This window comes from Crocuta crocuta, unplaced genomic scaffold (genome assembly GCF_008692635.1).
Source record: "Crocuta crocuta isolate KB4526 unplaced genomic scaffold, BGI_CrCroc_1.0 scaffold193, whole genome shotgun sequence".
In the NCBI taxonomy this organism is placed as follows: domain Eukaryota; kingdom Metazoa; phylum Chordata; class Mammalia; order Carnivora; family Hyaenidae; genus Crocuta; species Crocuta crocuta.
In genome coordinates this window covers 6,788,145-6,805,465 of record NW_027529624.1, presented here as the reverse complement: position 1 = coordinate 6,805,465, position 17,321 = coordinate 6,788,145, and the positions used below count along the sequence as shown (strand labels likewise).

Below are 17,321 nucleotides of genomic sequence, written 5' to 3'. Positions count from 1 at the left end.
GGGAGGGGCTCCACAATAACATGGCTGCCGGACGTGTCATTAACTCACTACGTGCCAGACAAGGTGTGCTCAGCTTCGTGCCCCGAGAGTGCCGCAATGAGATGAGTTACCCATTTCCAAGTGATTTTGTATTTTGGGCATTCTGCTCAGTGCTGGGGTTTTTAAATTATTATTAATTATTCTTAATGGTGACACAAAGCACCATTTAGAGCCTGGGCTACGTACTTGGCATGGGCTGTGCCCTTTACATTTTTATAAATTGCTACTCACAGCAGCAGCTCTGTGACGCAGGCGTCATTATCCCTGTTCTGGTTGAGAGAATGGTGGCTGGGAGAGGGTGAGTCATTCCCCAAGGTCACCGGCAGGCAAACAGAGGAGATGGGATTTGACTTGAGCTCTTAACCAGCACTGAAGCCCTCGGTCTGTGTGGCGGCTCTTCCCTTTCCTCGTGATAAACTTTCTCCTCTGGGGACCGAGGAGGGTGGCGGGCTAACGGTGTGGCAGTTCTCGAACACAGAGGGGCACCAGGGTCCTTCCAGACCCAGGCTTCCCTCCAGGCTTCTGCGGCTGGTGGTTCGCAAGGTGCTAAGCTGGGAGGGTGGGGTTCACGCCCTTTCCTCCCCTCCTGCCAGGCTCTCACAGGGAGGTGACTGGGGCATCTTTAGTCCTGGAAATGAACTGCCGATTCATTTTTGCTGCACCGGGCTCCGAATCTCACTCCTGTGTTTACAAAGCCGTTCCTCACTCCGTGTGAATCAGAGCAAATGGGCACACTCCCGAGGCTGTCATTCAAAGCCTTGGGTGCTCTGGCCTCAGCTTGCCACCTGCCCCTGTCCGTACAAATCCACACCCCACCCAGCCACTCTGGGCATTTCTGCCTTTCCCAGCTAGGCCGGCCTTGGGGCCTGGCTGCTTGCCTTTCATGGAATGTCCTTCCTCTGCTTCCCTCTGCGAAAACTCCTATTCAACCGTCAACGCCCAGTTCAAAAGTCCTCTCCTCTGTGAAGTCTCCCAAGAGGGCACCCTCACCCTGCCCCCAGGAGAGTGGTAGCGGTGTCCTCTGTGTTCTCATAGTTAGGACAGCATGGACCACACAGGGCTACAATCCACATATGTATCGTCTTCCCACCAGACCCTGAACTTGGCCTGGGCAGGGCCTGTGGTTGATTCATCCGTGGGGGCCCCATGCCGGGCGCAGGGCCTGGTGCCTTGTGGCAAGGGTCGGGGGACCGTCTGATGAAGAGCCAGGAGGCCTGGGTTCTGCTCGGCTCTCAGATCGCCTTGCGGAAGACCTCAGTTTCCTCCTCTCTGAAGGGGGGAAGGGTTTTAGCAGAGGCTGAGGATTTTCCACTCCGACAGGCCGAGAGTCTCAGAATCCGGGATTCCAAGCACTATGTCTGAGTTGCATGAGGCACCTTTCTAGAAGGTATGAATGATGGGTGCCCAGAATCCCCCAGACGATGAAGTCTGGGAGGACCTCCCGGGTGGTCCATATCAGACCTCCCCCTTAAGATGGGGGCCACTCAGGAATGCCTATCTCCCGACAGTCACCAGGCTGGGGGGCCCATCCCGGCACAGCTTCCCCCTGCAGTGGCCTGGGGACCGGGTAGGTCGGGCAGTGCCCCTCTTACCCGTAGCTGCTCCTCAGGCAGGTCCCCGCCGCCATTGATGCCGCGGTTCATAGACACAAAACGTTCAAAGGGTGGCCTGTCCCGGACATTGGGGTTGTGGAGGCTGGTGTTGAGCATGATGATGGAGAAGGACAGGACGTAGCAGGTGTCTGCGAGATGGGACAGCAGTCAGAGTCCTGGCCCTGGCCACTCTCCCCTCCTCTGCCCCTGACCCCTTCAAGGGGCCCGTCATCGGCCATCTCAGTCCCCAAAGGTCTGCGCTGTCCTGGCTTGGCACTCGAGGCCTTGCCTCCTCCCTACTCTTCCTGGCCTGCCTGCTCCAAACAAACTTCAGCTGCCAGCTCCTGAGGCTCCCCCCGCCCCCCCCCCCATGCCCTTCCCTTCCCACCTCTGCACTTCTGCTCCAGGGAGGCCCCCCTGCCGGGCCTGCCTTTCCCTTTCCCTTTCCCTTTGCTTCGAATTTCAATCTTCTACTTTCAGCTGCCTGCCCACTCTGTTCTCTGCCTCCTGAACTCCTACTGTTGGCCACACTGTTCAAGGCTTAGTCACGTTCTGCGCCACAATCTTGTGGGCCTTGCGGGCTCCTGGGGTCCCCTGAGCTCCTGTTCCCTTGTTCAGACTTTCCTGGGCTTGGGGGCAAGGCTGGGTGGGGCATGGGGGAGGGCGGCTCCCTGGGGCGTTTTTAGTCCCGGGTCCAGAGTCCAGCTGTGCAACCAACTCTCTTGGGTGGGACTTGGGAAGGTAGCTGACCTCCTTGAGCTTCAGCACCCCCCCTCCCCCGCACTGGTGACAGGAGGAGGTCTAACCTGAAGTATCTTCATGTTCTAGAACATCAACGATTCTACCTCCGAAAACAGTGGCACCTCATGGAACCACCTAGCAGGTTCTGGTGCTTGCCCGGTGCTAAGCTCTGCATCCCTCTAACAGCCCTGCGAGGCGAGCACTGTTTCTAACCCCATTTTCCAGAGATGGAGACTGAGGCTCGAGGGAGTTAAGTTACGTGCCCACGGTCATCCAATGAGGTACTTGGACTGCGGTTCAGATGGGGCGCTTTAACATTCTTTCCTTTCTGCAAGTCTTTATCGTGTGCCCGCGGAGTGCTGCGTGTGTAAACCAGCACGTCCCCAAGTTGTGTTGGCTACCAGGTAAGGCAAGTGTGCTGTAGGACCTGACCACGGGCACACGGCCGTGGACAAGCCACATGGCTTCTCGGAGTCTGTATTCTATGCAGAGAAGGGGAGCCTGCTGGCCTCGGGCAGCGGATGCAAGGATCAGACGACTTTGTGCGGGTAGTCCTCAATTAATGGAATTCGCTATTGGTGTTCTGGCAAGTTCAGGTGCAGAGAAGGAGGCGGGACAGGCCTGCTCTGATGCTTTCTTGCCCATCCTGCGGGGGAAGGGTGGCGGTGGTATGGCGTGCGCATCTGTGCTGAGATCTTGCTCTACACCCGTGCTCCCTAGTGCTCCCTACATCCCGCACAGCGTGTTTCATGCTTCTGGCCTTGCCTCAGATGAAACTCCTGCCCCAAGAGGCCCTTTCTCCCCCTGACCTCCTGCAGAACTGCTATGCATCCTTTAAAGCCGCGTTCAGACGCCGCTGCCTCTGGGAAGCCATCTTGGATACGCTGACTTCCTGTCACCAGACTGGGGGAGGGGGGGGGGGGAGGTCTGTGCCACGACTTCCTGCCTCCTCTCCCAAGGACCAGGCCCTGACAAGCCCCCAGCAGCAGAGAGCTTGGCAGAGTGGGCACTCATTGAAGGCTCGTGAAGAAAGCTGGGCTCCCGGGGTCTGGGTGCTTGGGGGAAACCGGAAGGGGTGGGGTGCCCATGGCGCCCGGGGAGGAGGATTTGTGCCCGCGGCTCCCAAGGGGGCCTGGAGCCCCAGGTCCCATCCCACAGCGGCACCTGTGGACTGGAAGACGCCCGGGTTGCAGAGACAGTATCGGGTGGCAAAAGTCTCCATCATGCGGTCGATCTTCTGGGCCTCGCCCGGCAGCCGGAAGCTCCACAGGAACTGTCTGTGGAAGGAAGGAATGGGGCTGGGGGCCATGGGGTGGGTGGGGATCTCGGGGCGCGGGGTGGGGGGGACCTCAGATAAGCTGCTCTGTCTCTCTAAGCCTCAGAGTCTTTACCCTGTCAAGGGGAGCCGTCTGCCCCGGTCAAGTAGGGTCATGGGGGGCGGGTGCCTTTTCTTTCCAAGTATCAGAGCTGTGGGGGGCGCTCCCTCTGCCCGGGTGGGGCCCAGAACCATTTGTGGCCCCTCCGCCTCAGCCCAGGAGGGCCTCTGTCTGCCCTGGATCTGGCTGGGGACCCGTCCGCAAGCGCCTTCCCCTGGCTGGGCTTCCCGTTCTCGGGGGGCCATTCCCCCCACATCGCCTGCTGGGTCTCACACAGGCCCCAGGGCGGGGGGATCCCCAGGACTGCCCAGGAAGGAGTGAAAGAATGAATGAATGAACAAATGGATGAATATTGGAGACTCCCACGCCCCCAATCCCGCTCCCTTAAAGAACAGTGGAACCGCAGGGAAGGCCACATTGCTCGGAGCCTGGCGGCTTCTTCCTTCTCTGCCTGGCAAACTCCTGATCGTCCTTCAAAGCCCAGATCAAATACCCTCTTCGGGAGCTGAGGTTCCAGGCATTACCCCCTAAGCAGCTAGACTCGCTGAGCCAATTCGAAGCATTTCCTCCTTTACTCGTCACAACCTTATGACTTTGGGGACGGTTATTGTTCCCATTTACAGATGAAGAAACTGAGGCACAGGGAGTTTTGAGTGTGTGTGTGTGTGTGTGTGTGTGACTTTCCCACGCTACAAGCACGTCATGTAGCCACACCAGGATCAGGGGCTGTGACAAGCCAGACGCTGTTCCCGGCGGCGGGTACTGTCAGTAATTCATCTCTGCGGCTTACGCTCCCGTCTTCGCTCCCGATGCTGTGTTTCAGGGGTGCCGCCCCCCCAAGCCCTGCCACCCCCGAGAGAGCCGGGGTCCCCGCCCTCCAGACCGCTCACCTGAGGGCCTGCACGAGGTTGAGGTTGGCAAATTCATGGCAGTCCACGAAGGCCTGGAGGACCTGCAGGTTGAAGGGATCCCTGGAGAGAGCGAGAGGGGAGGCACAGGCACTTGGGAACTTGCTGGCACCTGCCTGCTGNNNGCCATTCTTCAGGCACGGCTTCTAGTCCAGCCCCCTTCGATTCCAGCTTGCATCATTGCCCAGAACGGCCGAGTGGGTGGGGTGGGGCTTGGGGGGGGCGGGGGAGGAGCGGAGCCAAGTCGTCCTTCCGCATCCAGCCACCGTCTGGTGTGCTCACATCTGTCTGAGCGCACGTCCCTCCACCCCGAATGGGCACACGCATGTCCTCACGTGGGAGCACTCCCAGTCCCCCACGGATCACCAGCACGGCTCTCACCCGGGGGGGGGGAGGGGGCGCTCTGGCTTTGGAGCAGCCTGCCCTGCGTCAAATCCTTCCTCTGTCACTTCTGCCTCGATGACCCTACTCTGGCCACTGGACTCCCGGAGCCCCAGGGTCCTCGGCTGTAAAATGAAGAGAACCATGCCTACGCCTGTCACTTCCTTCTTCCCAGCGCAAATCAGGAAGTTCTGCCTTTCTTGCATCCCCTGCCCTCTCGGAAGAAGGAACATGTCCACCCGGAAGCCAAAGGGCTGCTGGTCCAGCTCTTCCCTGGTCCCTTAAAGCCCACTTGCCCCTCCCAACAGCCAGAGGGGTCCTTTCTCCCCCCTCCTCTGCCCAGAGCCTCCCGTGGAGCCCCACCTCCTCACCTACTACGCCTTCCCTCCCTTGGTCTCTCCTCATCTCACCAGCCTGCCATTCCTTGAGCATGCTTCTGCCCCAGGGCCTTTGCATAGGCTGTCCCCTTTGTCTGGAAAGCTCTTCCCCCAGATGTCTTTCACTGCTCACCTTTAAGTGTCAAAGATCACTTTCTCTATGAGACCCTTCCTATTCGCAGTATTTAAAATCACAGCCCTTGCACCCTCCTACACTGTTGGTGGGAATGTAAACTGGTGCAGCCCCTCTGGAAAACAGTGTGGAGGTTCCTCAGGAAACTAACAATAGAACTCCCCTAGGACCCAGCAATAGCACTGCTAGGAATTTACCCAAGGGATATAGAAATACTGATACATAGGAGTACATGTACCCCAATGTTCATAGCAGCACTCTCAGCAATAGCTAAAACATGGAAAGAGCCTAAGTGTCCATCAACGGACGAATGGATCAAGATGTGGTTTATCTATACCATGGAATACTCCATGGCAATGAGAAAGAATGAAATCTGGCCATGTGTAGCAACATGGATGGACCTTGAGGGTGTTATGCTGAGTGAAATAAGTCAGGCAGAGAAGGACAGCTACCATATGTTTGCACGTATAGGAGGATTAGGAGGAACTTAACAGAGGACCATGGGGGAGAAGAAGGGGGTAAATGGTGGGGGAGGGGGAGGGAGGCAAACCATGGGAGACTCTTGAATGTTGAGAACAAACTGAGGACTGATGGATGGGGGGAGGGAAGATGGGCATGGAGGAGGGCACTTGTGGGGATGAGCACTTGGTGTTATATGGAAACCAACTTGACAATAAACTATTTGTAAAAAGATAAAATAAAAAAAATAAAGTTTGTGATCCAAGGAGGCAAAAAATAAATAAATAAATAAAAATAAAGTCACAGCCCTTGACCTTTGCTTCTCAGTGTTTCTCATTGCCCTTCCCTGCCTTATTTGCATTCCAAAGAACTTAACACTTTCTAACATATTTTGCATATTTGGGGATCTGTCTTTCTCACTAGAATGTACCTCCTCGAGGGCAGGAGTTTTGTTTTGTCTTGGTCACTAGCATAAATCCAGGGATTTGACACTGCCTGATGCACAGCTGATACAAAAAAATATCTATTTGTTGAACAAATAACTGAATGGAGGAAGGCACGCAGGCAGACTTTGGTTCAGAAGGTGGAGGGGAGTGATCCGTTAGCCCTCTGACACTCCAGGAGTTATGACTTCCCTAACATAATTCGCTCATTCACTTACCTGCACACGCACACACACATACCTGTGCACACCCTCATTCCCTATGTCCCTAAGGCCACGCGCCACCTTACCTCTCCCCCAAGTACGTGCCGATGGCTGTCTTGTTGAGGCCGTCGCCCTTGTATAGGAACTGGGCGATGTCCTGGACGTCGGGGTTCAGCAGTTTGTGCTCAGTGAGATACTGGATACCCTGGAGGTGGTACACGGAGCCCATGATCAGCACCCCACCCCCCAGCAGCTGGCCTGAGTGGAGGAAGAGAGGGGTCCCCGTGGCCAGACCGTGGGACAGGCTGTGGGGCACTGGGGCCTGGCATTCTGCCATCAACACAGACTGTTCCCTCCTTAACAGAAGCTGCCATTGGAAGGTGGTGAGGTCCCCATCAACGGCGGCATGCAAAGAGAGATAGCATCCTGCAGCGGGCCAGGTTCATGCCATGCACTCCCTGGGTCCCCTTCGGTCTGACACTAATTATATGGTTCAATGATTCCATGAATTTATAATTTTAAGATTCTATGATTCAGCCATTTCTTTTGTCCCCTTAATATTCATATATTTAAAAATAGGGTTTCATTTTCTTTTCCGCACAAGTAATCTATGTCCATTGTATAAAACATTAGAAAAAACCCAGCTAAATCGAAAGGAGAGGAAATTGCCGTGTCCCACCATTCAGAGGGAGACAGAGCTTCCTTCCCTTTCAACGCGAAACCTGCTTTTCTGATTTTGACAATATCACACACGCCTCACGACCCAGCCGTTCAGAATCTTGTCCTTTGAATTTTGGGAATTTGAAGGGTCGGTCTCTGGTTTTCTGTGAGGGCTCCTGTGTGTCCCTGTCCCTCTTGGGGGAACAATGGGGTGTGGGTTGTGGGGGGCTCTCATGACAGGCAGAGGGTCCTGGGGGGCCCTCAGTGGCCCATCCCAGGTGCTCTGGTGTGAGTATGAGCTAGTGTGTGTGTGTGTGTGTGTGTGTGTGTGTGTTCTGTGTGGTTGGGGCAGGGGTCCGATTCCCGCGGCTATGGAAGGTAAATGGGTGCGTGATACTGTGAGCCTGTGTCACTGCTGATGGGGAAGAGACAACCTTCTCACAGCCAGAGCAGTAAATTTCCAGGGACCCCTTGAGGGCCCTGACCCTCCCTCCATGTGTCAGCCTGTGGCTTCCTCCCCGTCTTTGTTCAGGCAGGAAGGGAGCTGACTGTNACTCCAGCCCAGCGCCCCCAGACTGGCTGCCCCCCAGCAGAGAGGCTGGAAGATGCTTCTGGAGACTGAACCCCAGAATCTAAGGGGCCCCACTGTCCAGAGACCTACTTACAAAGGAGGAAGCAGAAACTCAGCCAGCAGAGTCCACATCCGTGGACCTCATAAAACGTGGCCACACCCTCCTGGCTCCTACCTCATGCTGTGCCACGGGGCGACAGAGCACTTGAGCCGTGGCAGGCTGTGGGACACTGGACAAGGTGCTGAGCTCTGCTGGGCCTCGGCTTTCTCTCCTCGAAGGTGGGCGATCATCAGTTGGGGGAAACAACAGCGCCCCCGACCCCACGACCACCTGAGCCCCCCACAACTGCCTACCTTCATGGGGTCCATGTTGAACTTCTTACGCCCAATGCATAGCTCCTTCTCTTTCTGGGCCATCCGGCTGCAGACGAGACGATGTCAGCCTGGGCCACCCCAGGACCCCAGGGCATGCCCCCCCCATCCCCAATCCCCAAAGATGCTTTCCTCAGCTACGGCCAATATTCCCCAAGGGCCTCAAAGGGCCTCGAAGTGTGGTCTTCACACCCTGCATTGGGATCGCCTAGGAGAACATGAGAAATGCAGGGTCCAGGCCCCTCCCAGAGCTACCTAATCAGGCTGTTCCCATGCGCCCAGCACATAGAGGGGCCCTGTGCTCGACATGGGGGCAGGATAACAGGGAGGGTGGGGGTGGGGGCACAGTCTTTGGAGCCCGACCCCTGGTGTGAATCCCGCTCTGCCCCTCTGCCAGCTGAGCCGCAGAAGGTGAATCACTTCATCTCCCTGGGCCTCAGTTTCCCCATCTGGAAGATGGGGATGGCACCTTCACCTGCTTCCCAGCATGGCTGAGAGGTTAAAGAGCTTCAAACAGCTTGGTGGCAGGTGCTCTGGGAATGTTATGTTGGTGGTGGGGCTGGAACAGGGGACCCGGAGACGCAGGGCAGCCGCGTGCATGCACGTGCGTGCCTACGTGCGTTTGTGCGTGGGGCTAGAAAGGTGATCAGAGATCAAGGGGAGGCAGGGGCAGGGGGGCGATTTCCTGAGACGAATATGTAGACGTCAGTGCCTGGGGCCTCAGGGGATTATTTAGCGCCCAACCTTCTTATTCCCCACAAGTGGGGAAACTGAGGCCCGGGGGGGCGGGGATGAGCCCCAGGTCACAGAACTGAGCTCTCCTTTTCCTAGCCGTTCCCATGATGCTCCTGGCCAGCGACTGATCAAGGGCTGGGTCAGCATGGGTTGGAAGAAACTTCGGGTGGAGGGGGTGGGGATGGGGAGTGTCTCCCCAGAGAGGGGGGCTGTTAGAAGGAAGGACCAGCCCAGACCACGAGATGGAGTCTCAGGCCCTCCCTGCTTCCTCTTCTTCCAGGCTGAGCCCGGATTTCGCCAGGGCCCCAGGCCCGGGTATGACCCCTGGGCTCCCTCACGCTCATTCCCAGTACGTGACATGCTTCCCAGGGTCCCCTGGCCTGGCCCCTCACCTCTCCTCTGCAGTCTCGAAGCAATCAATCTGGGCAAACACATCTGCGATCTCATCCTTCAGCTTCTGTGGGGCGGCAGGGGGTGCGACAGGGAGGGACAGGGAGGGACAGTCAGGGACAGAAGCTGGGGCGGAAAGGCTTTCCCGACCCTCACTACCCTCACCCTTGGGCGTGACCCCAGACCACTGCTACCCTACCCTTGACAGGTCCCTGTCCTCGATGCTTCTCTTTCTCTTTTTTTTTTTTTTAATTTTTTTTAATGTTTTATTTATTTCTAGGAGAGAGAGAGAGAGAGACAGTTTGAGCAGGGGAGGGTCAGAGAGAGAGGGAGTCACAGACTGAAACAGGCTCCAGGCTCTGAGCTGGCAGTCAGCACAGAGCCTGACGCGGGGCTCGAACCCACGAACCGCGAGATCATGACCTAAGCGAAAGTCGGACGCTTAACCGACCAAGCCACCCAGGCGCCCCTTCTCTTTCTCTTTTTAAATTTTTAATGTTTGTCTGTTTATTTATTTAGAGAGCGCGGGTGGGGGAGGGGCAGAGAGAAGGAGAGCCAGAATCCCAAGCAGGCTCCGCACCATCAGCGCAGACCCTGATGCAGGGCTTGAACTCACAAACCGCAAGATCATGACCTGAGCCGAGATCAAGAGTCAGACGCTTGACCCACCGCGCCTCCCAGGCGCCCCCTTCCATTTTCCACGTGTCTCTTAACCTCCAAATCCCAAGCCAGCCTATTGCCTGTTGATGCCCAATTCCCCATGGGCTCCTGTCTTGGGGGACGTGGCCCTCAAGGTCCTACCCTTTGCGCCACTTGACTTCCGGCCTTCCCATCCCCCCTCTGCAGCTGTGAAGTCTCCTGCCCTCTAGCCAAGCCCATCAGACAGGCCCTCCTACACCCAGCTGCCAGCTTCCGGAAGCATAGCTTGGAGCCTGCCCCTCCCCAGCTCCTTCTGTGGCTCTTTCCTGCCTCTCTAGCCACGAGGAACGGATTCCCACCTGAGGACGAGGCCCCAGCTCCTCTCTGGCTTCCCTCCCCCATCCATTCACTCTGTCACTCACTCTCCCCTCAGGGTCTACTATGTGCCCGGTATTAAGGGACACTGGGGTACCAGATGGCACAGGCTCTCTTCTCGGGGACCTTGCAATCCTGGTGAAATTTACAGAAGAGGGTGCTGAGGTGCATAGAAGAGGGGAGTGCCCAGCGCCAGGTTCCAAGTCTGTGCCCTCCCTGCTCCCTTCAAGTCTTTTTCGTCTTGACCCTGCAGGGGGTGCCCAGGGGCAGAGGACCCCCTAATTAGGCCAGCCACAACCACGGGGCAGACAGGGGAGCGGCAGCCCCTAAAATGCACCCTAGCCCCCCCTCACCTTCCCCTGGAATCTGAGGGATGAGAGTGGTCCCTGGGCTTGTCTGGGACCCCCAGGGGCAGCACCTGAGCCCAGGCAGCCTCTGTCCAAATGCCCTTGGCCGAGTCACCGAATGGCTTCCCCACAAATAAAATGGCAGTTCACTTGCCAATATTCATTGAGCACCTACTATGCGTTGACTGTTGAGGTGGGGGTGTGGTGTTGGGCAAGACCAACCCATGCTTCCACGGAGCTCACAGTCCAGTGTGGCTGGGATCATGGTGGCCATGGGCAAATGAAATGACCCGAGTAGCTACCCTGTAGTGGGTACAGCGTGAGGGAGAGACTTGCCCAGTCACCATGGGGTACACCTGAAACTCATGGAATGTGGTATGTCAGCTATAATAAAAAGAGAATGATCTTTGATCATTCACGTAATGACGTGATGTAATGTAATGGTACAGGAAGAGCAAGGCACATAGTTGGTCTCCATAAAATACTTGTTGAGTGAATGATTTTGTATCTTCTACTTTCTTAGGTATACGTGTGTTGCCGCGGGGCGGGGCCCCAGCAGCCACAGCCAGAGCGGTCAGGGCCGTCTCTCTAGAAGGCAGGATTTGAACCAAGAATGAACTAGTGAGAAGGAGGCACCATGAGGAGAGCTTGGGACGGTTCCAGGCCATGGGAACCGTGCGTGCAAAGGCCCGGGGGCAAGACTGAGCTCAGCTCACTCCAGGCACAGAACCAGGACCTGCCTTAGAAGGATGACTGTTATTGGCAAGTGCCAGGCACACGCTGGTGTTATCTTGATGAAACGACTTGCACTTTTGAGGGGCTGAAGCTGAGGCCCAGTGTGGAGATGAGAGGAGACTGGGGCCACACGAGTGGGAATAGAACTTGCCGCGTCATCAGCGTACAGGGCGCCAGGCGGGGCTTGGCACACAGGAGTTGCTTAATCGATTGGCCCCCCTCTTCTCTCCCTCACCCTCCTAGTTCTCTCTGGGCCCTGGCAGTAGGGAACCCCCTGGAATCCCGTCCTCCCCACTCCCGGGGCCCGGGGCTGAGGCCGGGGGTGGGCTGGCCCTGCTCTCTGACCAGGCCGGGGTCAGGAGCGAGTGCGAGGGTGCGTGAGTGCGTATGCGGGCTCGCTTGCGGGTGGGTGTGGCTGAAGGGTGTGTTGGAACGGACACGCGCGTGGACCTGTGTGTGTGTGAGCGTGTGAGTGTGCACACACCTGGATGTCTTCCAGAAGCTGCTTCCGGTGCCATTTGATCCGCTGCAGCTCGTCTGTCTCCCCGCTGCTCAGCTCTGCTGGGTCTGGAGAGAGAAGACAGGGGTCACTGCCTTGCTCGCCGCCCTCCCCTCCATCGCTCCGGCCCCTCGGGCTAGCCCTTGCTTCCCCAGGGCCGTCTTCCCTCTTCACTCAGGCCTTGGCTTAGATGTTACCTCCTCCCTGACTGCCCTTCTAAAGCAGTCCCTTCCCGCCCAGCTTTCTACACCCTGGACACAGACCCCAGGTCTATTCATTAGACTCTCAGCACCGGGACAGCAGGCACTTCAATAACTATGCTCACCACCGCATCCTCTGCTTCTAGAAAGTGCTGACACATAGCAGGTACTCAAAACACTTGCTGATGGCCTTCATCCCCTTCCTTGGAACTTGCATTTGCGCTTTCCCCAGATCGCAGGGTCAGCTCACTTAGCTGCGTATTTATTTGCACAACCAGAGAATGGTATATTGTTTTGCCTCCTATGCCATTGGTCAGACATAGTCACGTGACCACACCTAGCTGCAAGGGAGCCCCAGGAGTGAGCCTTTAGGCTGGTGGTCCGGATACTACTCCTACTAGATAAGGTGGGGAGACTGGCTTTGGGGGGACAGTTTGCATGTCCTGCTCTAGACACCGAGGCTCAGAGAGATGAGGGGACCTGGGCGGGACTTCATAAGGACAAGCTCTTCAGCGCGAGTGGGGTTCTGACTGGGCTGGCTTCAAAGCCTGGGCTCTTTTCTCCTCACCCGGAAATGAATGAAAGGGGACACATGTGTGCTGGCATTCTGTGCAAGGTGCTGCGACCATTCCCACATTGGGGTCAGCTGGGCCACCTCCAGCCCTTCCTGTTCCATCCACGACACCCATGTGGTCAAAACCTCTATGGACTCTCTACTACTTAGAGGGAAAAGTTCTCATCCTGGTCCTGGGGCCTCCACAGTCCCGGCCTCCCTAGCCAGCCTTGTTCTCCACTCCTCTCAGTAAGAGCCTGACAGTCTAGCTAGCGGGCTCCTCGCTGTCCCCACACTGTTTCTGTCTTACTTTCCCACTTTTGCCTATGCTGCTCCTGTGCCTGGGGATGTCTGCTCCTGCCTGCCCATCTGTATCTTCTCCAACTCTTTAAGTCCTAGCTTTAGGGATAGCTGGTCATGTTTTTGTTTTTTTTTTAAGGTTTTTGCAAGGACAGACATTATCTCTCCCAAATGAAAGCAGAGAGAATTTTAAGAGCTCCCCCTCCCTACCATTCCCTCCCATTGACGGAGCTGCCATCTTGGATATGAGATGGAAACCGGGTGTTGAGATGGTGAGGCATCAAGCAACTTTTTGATATGTGGTAAGTGTCCAACACATGTATAAGGGACGCTATGTTGTACCCTCAGCTCTCCCCTTGAGGATCAAGGCACCATTTCTCTCAGCGGTGGGGGGTAGGGTTGGGGGTTGCCTGCTGACGTCACAGTTGAGTTTCTTCCCCAGGAACTTGACTCAGCCAAACAGAGCTGCCTCACCCAAGGATACGGCCCTCCCAAAGGTCAGCCGCTACATAAAAGGCCAAGACCTTTTGCCCAGTTTCTGGACTTGAGCCAGTATTCACACCCAGACTCCGTTGACTGAAAGAAAAGCTGGGTGCCCACAAAGAAGGGTCCTGAAATGCTGTGACAACCGTATATGATAATGATTCCCTTGGTCAAACAGTCGAGATGGGTCTGTGTGACCCACCAAGTCATAAAGTCAAGCAAGCACAACAGCAGTCCTTCACAGGTGGTCCACTTAGGAGGAACACGTGTGCATAAAACCAGAAGGCTCCAGTAAGTCCCATGAACAGATCACCTAGGCCACCATGTCATCCACTGCTGTGGCACCAGGTCCCTCGGCTCACACTACGTCGGCATGGGCAGGTCTCTGTGGTCTTTCTGGCAAAGGAGCAAAACACCTGAACCTGGTTCCAGAATGGGACGCTTAGTATTTGGGGTCACATACACACTAGATAGCTGTTGAACCCTGCTCAAAGGCGTCCTGGGGAGACAGGGGTGAGAAATCCTCCTGAGGGGCAGAACTCTGGGCAGAGTGCCTGGTCATCCATTTCATGTGCAGAGCAATGGCATGAAGTAAGAACACGCGTGCATTTATGGTGTGAATGTTCACGAAATGTACTCCTTTAGAATGGAGTAGCAGGCCAGCAGGGGGAGCTCTCACCCCCTACCTCTCTTTGTCAACTGAGACACACCTGCAAGCGGCAAAGGTTTTAGCTACTACTTGACTCCCCCTGCAGCAGGAAGGAAGCTTTCCTCCTCTCCCAGCAACAGCGCAGCCAATGAGAATGTCACAACCCAGACCGTCAAAAGCCACTACACCTCTGGCGCCCAGTTGACGCCAATGGACAGCCTTTCCCACTCTCCTTTCCTCTCTATCAGAGACTCCTTGACTTGCTCCCTGGACTTGGCTCGGGCTTTGCCATAGCTTGCTTGTCCCGGGTTGCAGTTCTACACAATTCTGGAAGAAACCCATTTTTGCTCTCAAATAGCTGGCAGTTTTATGTCTGAAGGGTAACCATGAACAGGAGAGGATGGGTTGACTTCTCAGAGGCCGAAAAGGAAGGAAGATTGGAAGATCGGGAAGAGAGAGGTCTGGGGAAAGAGGCAAGTGGGTGGTCCCCTAGGAGTGGGGATGGAGGATGAAGACGTTTGGGAAGGACACAAATGGTCCCCAGCAACCATCCACCACCGGCAAGAGCCTGCACCACCAGGCAGAATGAGTTGGCTGGTGACATCAGCCAGTCTCCCACTGGCAGCCCAGGGCTGGTACGGTTGCACATGAATGCAGTAGCCACGTGGCCCTGGGTGGAGGCTATGTGACAAGTCGCTCGCCCAGGCTTCCGGAGCTACAGCCACTGCAGTCAGCCATAGACACCTGCTATTTCTCTAGAAGACCAATCAGCAACCTGATTTGCTTCTGGAAGCAATTTGCTTCCAGAATTCCAAATTGCTGTGGAAGCAATTTGCTTCCACAGGATCCCTTCTACTCTTAAAGGCCAGCGAAGCCACATGTGGTCTGGACAAGCAGTGGCCCTTCCTTCCCCCAGAGCCTCGGCCACACCACTGTCCAGGGGCCGTCAGAGTGTTTGATCTGCCGACTCCAAGTACCGCACAACATCTCCCCGGACCAAGGGACCCTCTTCACAGTGGAGCAGGCGTGGGAGGAGCATACGCCCAGGGGGTCCCCTGGTCCTCTGGGACAATGTCACACACCCCCCCCCCAGAAGCTCCCAGCCTGATGGAGCAAGGCGCCAGCTTGGAGCTGATGTCCTGCGTGGTGGGGCACCCACCTCCAGGATGCAGTATACAACCTAACCCTGCGGCCATTTGATGCTGTTCTGTCCACAGCGGGTCACGGGCGTGGACCCAGCAACAAGGATTAGGAGTGGCTCCACACACCTTCCTCTGGTGGCCCTGTTGGGAATTTTGTTTTCTGTCCCTGTGACGCTGGGCTCTGCAGGCCCAGAGAGCCTCATCTCCAGGGAGGAGGTGGGAGGTGGCAAAGGAAAAGTCCCATTGACTTTCGGCTCAAAAACATCCACTTCATGCCCGCAGCTCTGTATAAATTATGTCAGTCGATCTCGCAGCTCTCCGAGGCGGCCGGAGCCCCGGGAGGCCCGTTGACACGCACCCCTCTCTCACACTCGTGTCGCCCCTGCGCCACGCCCTGTCCATCTCCTGTTTCCACGGCCCCACTCCCACCCAGACCGCGTGCTTGTCCCTGGATGACTGCAGGGTGTCCCCGTGTCTCCCTAACGCCACTTGGCACCTCCAATCCCGTCTCCCACGGCCTCCCATTGTCCTGGGGATGAGACCCCGAATGTTCCCGGGCCTTCTGGTTGGGCACACAGGACCCCATCTTCATCTGACATTGCGCCGCTCCTCCCCGCCCCCCGGGGTTGAGGCTTCCCGGACGCCCTCCACTTGCTCCCATGGGCACCCTCTCCACACACGCACATGCTGTTCCCCGCATCTGGAATGCCTTTACCTCTGCCTTGTCACTCCCGCTCGTCCTCTGCCCTCTCAGGTGCCCTCCTGTTCTGTGTCTGGGCCTCCCCCTCATGTCCCCCTGGGCAGCCCTGGGAGCTGCGTGGACAGCTCTGAGACCTTGCTCAGCCAACAAGCCACGCGGTCTGGTAAGGGGCGGCATGCTGCGTGAGCACCTACTGTGTGCCACGCCTTGTGTGGTCCAGGCCCTTCGTGTCCCCTGAAGACCGATCTGGAGGAAGGCGTGTCTGATCTCATTCTACAGAGGAGGCACCCGGGGCTCAGAGAAGTCAAGTGACCTGTCTGGGGTGCCACAGCCAGAAGGCGCTGGAGCTGGGAGTCACACCCAGGCCCACCTAGGACTCCGAGACCACACCCCTGTTGACCATCTGACGCCGGATAGTTTCATGCAAATCATCAAAACCCCCCAGTCACTAGCCCTGGTTGTTCTCACACACGGAAGTGCTGACCGTGGCTGATGGTTGAGAATGAAGGCCAGATGGAGAATGAAGCCTGCAGTCTGTTCCTCTTTCCTCTTTTTTTTTTTTTTTTTGGTGGCAGGGAGGGGTGGGAGAGAGAAAACAAAGCCAACTTCCTAGAGCCGGGGAAACTGAGGCACAGGTGTGGGCGGCCAGTTTTCTCAGGACAGTGGGATGGCACGGGGAGGGGTTTATTTGCATTTTTTCTTCATAGAGCTTCTTTCGTGGCTTGGCAGGCACATTCCTGGGCCCCCCGAGTCCCCTGGCCCCTTCTGGCCGGATCCTGACCCTGTAACCATCACATGAGGCACGCGGCCTTCCGACCCTTCTTCTGTCTGTTTCCAGGTGGGAATTTCTCCCCATTTCAGAGCTGAGGACACTGAGGCTCAGGGAGGGTGGCAAGGACACCAGTGTCAGAGTGGCCGCTTCTGATTCGGAGCCTGGTGACGCTGGGGTTTCAAGCACCGAAGCAGCTCATGGGAGTTGGATTTAATTAAAAAAATTTTCTTTTAATGTGTGTTTATTTTTGAGAGAGAGAGAGAGAAGGCAGGCGTGAGAGGGGGACAGAGGATCCGAAGCGGGCTCTGTCCCGACAGCCGAGAGCCCAAGGCAGGGCTCAAACTCACGACCTGAACTGAAGTCAGGTGCTCAACCCACTGAGCCTCGCAGGCGCCGCCCCCTGGAGCTGGGGCTTAGTAACAATGACGATGAAACACACAATGATAATGGTAACAGCCACCACCGGCACCTCTGTTGACTCTTCCCTGGGCTCTGTGATTTTCCCTCCTCACAAAGGCTGCCTTTGGACGGCTGACGCCCCCCCCCC

General features: G+C 56.6%; 1 protein-coding gene across 1 annotated transcript in view; it reads right to left on the bottom strand.

Annotated features, from left to right (window-relative positions):
• The window catches only part of CYTH4 (cytohesin 4), a 28,382-nt gene that overhangs the window by 8,196 nt on the left and 2,865 nt on the right, over window positions 1-17,321 (bottom strand). Inside the window, exons 2-8 of the mRNA XM_077762078.1 lie at window positions 11,961-12,043; window positions 9,383-9,447; window positions 8,238-8,304; window positions 6,739-6,857; window positions 4,639-4,719; window positions 3,537-3,649; window positions 1,632-1,780 (exon numbers count right to left, since the gene is read on the bottom strand). Coding sequence (XP_077618204.1) covers window positions 1,632-1,780; window positions 3,537-3,649; window positions 4,639-4,719; window positions 6,739-6,857; window positions 8,238-8,304; window positions 9,383-9,447; window positions 11,961-12,043 — 677 coding nt within the window. The remainder of the gene's footprint in view (window positions 1-1,631; window positions 1,781-3,536; window positions 3,650-4,638; window positions 4,720-6,738; window positions 6,858-8,237; window positions 8,305-9,382; window positions 9,448-11,960; window positions 12,044-17,321) is intronic.